Source organism: Notothenia coriiceps, unplaced genomic scaffold (assembly GCF_000735185.1).
Source record: "Notothenia coriiceps isolate Sejong01 unplaced genomic scaffold, NC01 NC01_scaffold00012782, whole genome shotgun sequence".
Classification (NCBI taxonomy): Eukaryota; Metazoa; Chordata; class Actinopteri; order Perciformes; family Nototheniidae; genus Notothenia; species Notothenia coriiceps.
This window is the reverse complement of record NW_011345483.1, coordinates 2,332-9,821: the sequence shown is the minus strand read 5'-3', so window position 1 is coordinate 9,821 and position 7,490 is coordinate 2,332. Positions and strand designations below refer to the sequence as shown.

General features: G+C 43.8%; 1 protein-coding gene across 1 annotated transcript; it reads left to right on the top strand.

Annotated features, from left to right (window-relative positions):
- Positions 1-515: 515 nt before the first annotated feature.
- LOC104947590 (IQ motif and SEC7 domain-containing protein 2-like) lies at positions 516-6,912 on the top strand. The gene is made up of 5 exons (XM_010773635.1): positions 516-611; positions 1,343-1,504; positions 2,308-2,481; positions 3,428-3,477; positions 4,568-6,912. Exons 1-5 carry the CDS (start codon positions 584-586, stop codon positions 5,780-5,782), a joined length of 1,629 nt encoding a protein of 542 aa, XP_010771937.1. The 5' UTR covers positions 516-583; the 3' UTR covers positions 5,783-6,912.
- Positions 6,913-7,490: the final 578 nt, after the last annotated feature.

Here is a 7,490-nt window from a genome sequence, read left to right as displayed (position 1 = left end):
GAGTTGGTTTGTCTCTACAGTAGCTAGTAGGTGGGTTGTCACTACAGCAGCTAGTAGGTGGGTTGTCACTACAGTAGCTAGTAGGTGGGTTGTCACTACAGTAGCTAGTAGGTGGGTTGTCACTACAGCAGCTAGTAGGTGGGTTGTCACTACAGTAGCTAGTAGGTGGGTTGTCACTACAGTAGCTAGTAGGTGGGTTGTCACTACAGTAGCTAGTAGGTGGGTTGTCACTACAGTAGCTAGTAGGTGGGTTGTCACTACAGTAGCTAGTAGGTGGGTTCCAAACCTGAGCCCGCCGAAGTTTTCAGGCAATGTCTTCCCCTCTATCTCTCAATGAAACACCCTCTCTGGAAGAAAGGCTCTCTGGCCCAAAAAAAAATCTTAAAAAAGTAGATTCCTTTTCAACATTATACTCAAAGGGCCAGTAAATATCACCCCGGGGCCGGATCTGGCCCGTGGGCCGCCAATTGAATGGCCCTGATTTGATGTAATGTAATATCTTTCCCCACAGGTGACCAAAATCTTCCAGAAGAAGAAAACCTCAGTGACTTACAGTTTCAGACAATCGTTCCCTCTGGTGGAGATGCAGGTGCACATGTTCCAGAACTCATGTGAGAAACGTTCTCCTTTTACTTTCCTACTTTTACTTACCCTCTATGACAGGGGTGTCAAACTCAATGTCATGGCGGGCCACATCAGCATTATGGTTGCACTCAAAGGGCCGGTTGTAACTTTAAGACTATATAAATATACATAGATAAATATATCATAAAATAATGTATTATATTACATTATTGCCTCTGCATTGGATTATTATCGGATAATAACTTCATAATTAATAACGTCTGGGCAAATAATTGCAAATAATTTAAAGTCTCTTCAGTGCGCACAAAATGAGATGCATTGTGGGACATGTAGTTTATGGACAACGTGCTTCTGTAAAGCGGCATGTAACCGTATAATAAACTTATTTTATTCTTTGCAAGCTCTTACGGGCCACATCAAGTGAAGTCACATCTTCTGGACATCTTCAAGTCATCATTAAAAACTCACCTGTTCACCATGCCCTTTGACCCCTAACCCATCACAGTCCCCCTGCTTCCACTCCTACTGCTTTATTTAATTTTTACTTTTTTATTTGCCCCTTTTGTTTGTTTGTTTGTTTGTTTATTTGTTCACTATGTAAAGCGGCCTTGGGTCCCTTGAAAGGCGCTATACAAATGTCATCTATTATTATTATTATTATTAAGTCACGGGCCAGATTTGGCACGCAGGCCTTGAGTTTGAAACCCCTGCTCTATGATTATTCAGTGTTTTATTCCTCTGTGTTCTCACCCCTCAGACTACCCTCACGGTATCCGCCTCACCACCGCCGTGCTCGAGGGGGAGAGGAAGGTCCTGATCGTGTTCATGGCCCCCAGTCAGCAGGACCGAACCCGCTTTGTGAGCGACCTCAGGGAGAGCATCGCTGAAGTGCAGGAGATGGAGAAATACAGGGTGGAATGTGAGTCTGCCCCCTGCTGGCCATCACCGTCAACTACAACCACATTTACTCAGATACTGTATTTAACCACAATTATGACATACTTTTACTTTTCTTGATTATTTTATGCCACTACATTTTAGAGGCAAATATTGCAGATTTTACTTTACTATAATTATTTCACACTTATAGTTAATTCCCCTTTATCCCTCAGAAACTAGGCAATTTAGAAAATAAATTGAGTATTAATGCTTAAAAAAAGTTGTCCTGCTTTGTAGGATTATTATAAATGAATAGCAACATTAATCCCCTTTTGTAAAACTTACTTTGCAAGTTGTGAATCTATTCAAAATCTTAGAAAATAAGACTGTTTAATTTTGCATGAATTGATTTCTTTCCCCAAAACCAATCCAGTAATATAAATACAAATATGTAAGTATTTAAAATTGCCTCATAAACTAAAACATTAGAACATAGTTGCATACATATTTGTGAGAAACAGAATAATATAATATTGTAAAATATCACTTTTAAATGTGCGTGTGTCAGTATCGCTGCTAAAACTTTTACTTAAGTAAACTTGATTTATTTTACTTTTAAATTAGGTATTTTTTAGACTGGTATTTATGCTTTAACTTAAGTAAAAGTTATTCTTTGACCATTGACTATAACTTGCTGTAAGTGGGCGTGATGCCCCTATAGATATCATTAAAGCATATCTTTATCAAGAGATGGAGTTCTGGTTTTACTGCTTTAAATTATTCTCCCTAGCATGTCTCGCACTGATTATAAATTCGCCCCGTGCCCTTTGCGTTTCTTCACAGCGGAGTTGGAGAAACAGAAAGGTGTGATGCGGCCCAGCCTGCTCACAGGAGGTGTGAGTGGGAAGAGCGATCTTGTGAACGGCACCCTGGGGAGGAACAGTTTTGATGACTCAGTGGGTGATGGTCTCAAACGCACCGCGCTCAGCTCATCTCTCAGGGACCTATCGGACGCAGGTGAGGAAACAGAACCCCAGAGACACAGTTGATATGTGTTTGAAGGCCGACGAGAAGTTAGCATCTCTTTGGTTCCCCTTTAACAAAAAGACAACAGGATTTTTCATATGGCTTTTTGTTTATTGCAGAAAATAAGATCTGTGGCAAAGAAACGTTTATGAATCTTACACGTTTTGCTCAGCAGGATAATCTCTACATATTAACACCACTTGGTGATTTTTGTAAAGTAAAAAGCAATAATAGGCTATAAGGGAACTACAGCACGGTCACATGACTTCTCATCACCATCGCTAAGCTAAAGGTGGCTAATGTTGGGCTATAAAGGAACTACAGCACGGTCACATGACTTCTCGTCACCACCGCTAAGCTAAAGGTGGCTAATGTGTGGGCTATAAAGGAACTACAGCACGGTCACATGACTTCACGTCACCATCGCTAAGCTAAAGGTGGCTAATGTTGGGCTATAAAGGAACTACAGCACGGTCACATGACTTCACGTCACCACCGCTAAGCTAAAGGAGGCTAATGTTAGGGCATGATGTTGTTAGTCGTCTCATTTAGACACTTGTTAGCAACCGCCAATTTTTACATTGACCAGCCGGGTATTTACCGACGTATTTTGTCGTAGTACAAAACTTTAAAATCTCTTAACTACAGACCCTATTTCAGGCTAACAAACAAAAACAAGTTCAAAATACCATTGATTTCAAGACAAGTGAACCAGGAAGTGCAAACATGCTAATTCATTTCCTGTTTTAGGACTCATTCCTGAACCACTCTATTGAGTAGCTTCCAAAATGATTTTATTTCTATCTCTATTTCTGCATCCTGTTTCTTTTTCTCACTGACATTCACACACAGCTTTTGCACTTTCTATCTTTTTTCTGTGAACACATTTTCCAATCTTTGCCCTTTGCTAACTTTCCTCTTCCTGGTGGGGCTGCAGGGAAACGTGGTCGCAGGAACAGTGTTGGTTCTCTGGACAGTACCATGGAAGTAAGTCTGAGAGACTCGATGTTCACCTGTAACCTCGGCCTGTCACCATAAGTATTTTATCGATGTCTCCTACTATATACAAACATGGCCTCGATCATTTTTACGTAATCGACTAATCGTACAAAATACGGAAATTACCTATATTATTTTACTATATTTAATTATTGTACGATTAGCATTTGTACATTATCTTCTTACAGTATTTTTTCAAACGTGTCTTAAAATCACAATCTGGAATGCAGTTTGGGAATATATCGTCAGACAAAATGAGTTATCGTGACAGGCCTACTCTAACCTTTAAAAGGCCCTCATCTCCCCGTCGTGGTGCGTCATTGTCCCTCAATGTGCGTATAGTGTGCAAACATTATTAAAGATGGCGTCTGTGTGTGTTTGTGTGTGTAGATGCATGCTTGTTTCCTCTTGTTTCTGACCTGCACTGACACCCTTTAACATGGCTCTGTGTTCATTCTAAGTAATGTTACAATTATTTGTTCAACATTTTTCTTGCATAGATATATAATGTGTTTTTACTTTACTTTTAACAAACAATGACCACTTCACCAGTCATTTATAATCCCATTAAACATTATTAGAAGATTCTAATGAATTGTAGTAATAGGAATATCGACGAGTAATGTGTTACTTCTTTTGTTTGAAAGCTATATGAATATTTATAAGTGTAATTATACAGCGCTATTAGCAAGACAAGGCAATTCAAAGTGCTTTAAAAAAATGAAAGACATTAAGAAAATGGCATTTAAAACAGTCATTAAAAAGCTAATGAAATAAACATTAAAAGAATAATAAGTGCAGTGTAAGATATGAATAGTTCAATTAAAAGCAGCGGCAAAAAGAAAAGTCTTCAGCCTGGATTTAAACGCAGTCAGAGTTGCAGCGGACCGGAAGGTTTCTGGGAGTTTGTTCCAGATATTTGGAGCATAATAACTGAACGCTGCGTCTCCATGTTTAGCAAATAATGATGCATTTTAAGTTTGTTTATAACACATTATATGACCGGAATCTTAACCGCAAATAATCTTTAACAATCTCAGTGATTTTTCTGAAACATAAGTTGGTTTCCCCCCTCCAGGGTTCCATCATTAGCAGCCCGGTGCCTCACCAGCGCTACCAGCTGCCCGGCTGCTACGCCACAGAAGACTTCCGGCCTCACCGCCCTATCCTGAGCCCCGGATCGGGGGTGGGGGGTGGGCCGGGGCAGCAACACACCACTGCTGGGACAGGAGTTGGGGGGGGAGTCTCCAGCAGTGTAGAGAGAGCAGGAGCGGGGGGGAGCGGTCCTGGGGGGGGAATCATCAGCAGCAGCAGCAACAACAACAGCAGCAGCGGCTCCTTCCTGGGATCTCTCTTCGGCAGCAAACGTGCCAAACCACCTGGGCCCCTCATTCCACCGGGGCCACCGTACCCCGCTCCTGTCCCCCCGCCGACTACGGGAGGGCCCCCTCCTCACTCCCCATCCTCGCTGTGCCAGATGGATGGGGGGGGCCCTTCCAAGATCCAGGCGCTGCACGCTCAGTACTGTCACCTGGGTGGCGTGCAGCCCCCCCCACCGTACTACCATCACCATCGCTTCCATGTGCAGACTGTCCCCCCGCCCCTGCAAGGCGTCCCCCCCCACGCTATGCAGAGAGGCCCGCTACACTGTCGTCCGCCGCTTGGAGCCCACCCGCCGCTGGCCCATCTCTCCCAGCTCTCCCAGCATGGGCTACCGGGTCGTTACGGCAACATGGTAGTGGGGTGTCCCCCCCCCCTTTCTCCTCTCTCCCAACACTCCCCGAACCCTCAGTTTACTCTGTACCACTCCATCAGAGGGGGGGGCCTGCCTGGTACCAAACTCCCCCTCACCTTGTCCCACTCCCACCCCCACCCCCACGCTCACTCCCAAACCCACCCCGGACACGTGCACACGCCCCACCCGGCCTCCCACTCCGTCCACCAAACACACTTCATCTTCGGCACTCTGCCCCACAACCTGCCGTCCGCCTCCGTCAACGCTGCGCATCACGCGGCGAGCGCCGGCCCGTATCTGCCCCAGTACCCTGCTCTTTCTTCTATGCCAACCTCCCCACCAACATTTCCCTTTACCAACCCCCTTTTGTCCCCCCTTACCGCCCTTACACCTCTCTTCCCTTTGTCCCCCCTTACCCCTCTTACACCTCTCTCCCCTCTCCCCCCCCAGCACCCCGGGCTGCCTCAGCAGGGGCCGCAGGTGACGGGGGCCGGAGCGACAGGTACAGGGGGCAGCTCCAAATCCAAACCCCTCAACCGGATAAGCACCGTGGTGTGAGCAGGGCGTGGGGCCCCAGGGGTCAGAGGTCAGATTACAGGGGGGAGGAGGTGGGCAGGTCCAGGTCCAGGACCAAGTCAGCCCGCACGGAGAGCAGCAGCAGCGCCAGCGACAAGAGGAAACGCAGCTTGCTTCGTCTCTGTTACTTTCACCTCCGCTTCCCACACATGTAGGCGGAGATACAGAGCACAGCTAGAGCGGAGGAGCATGTGCACACGTCTTTGAAACCTGCACACACACATATATGAATAAATATTTAAAAGAGTTATATAGCCATATAATTTAAGATGAATCTATATCTAGATATATTTATCGCCTCAATTGTAAACGTCTAGTTGAGTCTGTTTGAGACTATTTACATGTACAGTACGGAGATGTGGGGAAAAAACCATCATATATCCAGCTTTTTACACAGGGATGTAAATAACGACATTCCAGCGGAGTTTGGGATTTAAAAACAGAAGAAAGTTGCTAAAAAAAATCAATGTCCCTTGACTTTGCAATAATTTACTTGGCTTCATGATGTCTTTGTCAACTTTTGAAAGTTCTGCTTTGCTGAGAGGCATCTTTTTTTTTTTAAAGAAGACCAGAGATTTGTTGCTTTGTCTTAAAGCCAGTGCACGGTTTCCTGAAGGTCTTTTTGCTTAATGTACTTTTACATGTCAACAGGAGCCACCTGGCTTCATAACGGGGTCTGGGAAATACAATCAATAATATATTTTGAATGTTTCTGAAGCTTCTTGCCGTTTTATTGATATTATAATATACCTGCTACGAGTATGATGAATATTGTACACTAATTGTTTTGATCAGTGATTAATTATATCAGCAGATGTTTGTACATGGTTATAGAGAGTATATGCACATATGAATTCCCTCAGTTTGCCATGACTTCTCGAGGGTGTTGCGATATGTGAAGTGTGATTTATTTCCATTGTACCACGCTTTCCATTCGCCTTTTTAATTATTAGTATTATTGGTTGTGGAAAATGAATGAGGTTTAGTTTTGTTTAAAATGTTAACACCAACAAGCAATTTTTCTCAAATGAGTTGACCCCGGGGCGGGACATCTCTAAGCGGTTGACCAATCAAAACAGAGCCGGCCAGCTAACCAATCAGAGCAGACTGGGCTCTGGTTTCAGACAGAGGGTGAAAATAGGTGCTGCAGCACAGGCAGAGCTTTTTGAACATTAAAGCATGGAGACATGTCCCAGTAGAGACACTACATACTGATATACACCTGAACATCAGCAGAATAGGGCCCCTTTAAAAGATAGATCTGAGTTATTGTTGAATTTTTTATTTAAATATTTATGAAGAAAAAAAGCTTTTGTGGAAATTGGAAAGACTCCCTCGACGCTTACTTCTTCGCCATCATCAGATTTAGCCATTGTGTGTTTTCTATGTTTTGAAGAAGCACGCTTTTACATGAGGTTTTGTGGTTTTGCACACGTGATGTCTTAAGTCAGAAATGGCCTTCTTCTGATCCTCCCTCTTCTGCCACTTTTAGAAAATTCTCTTAATACATTTTTTGATGCTCTAGCATCCCACTGAGGGCTTCTTGTTTAAACAACAACAAGAGTCAAGAATGTAAAATAGCCTGCAGGTACTTGATGTATTCCCCTTTTTTCTGTGGGCCTTGTGTAACTGTCACCCCTTTTTGCTACTGCAGTTTTGAAGGATGCTTTGAGCACTGATGTTGTTTACC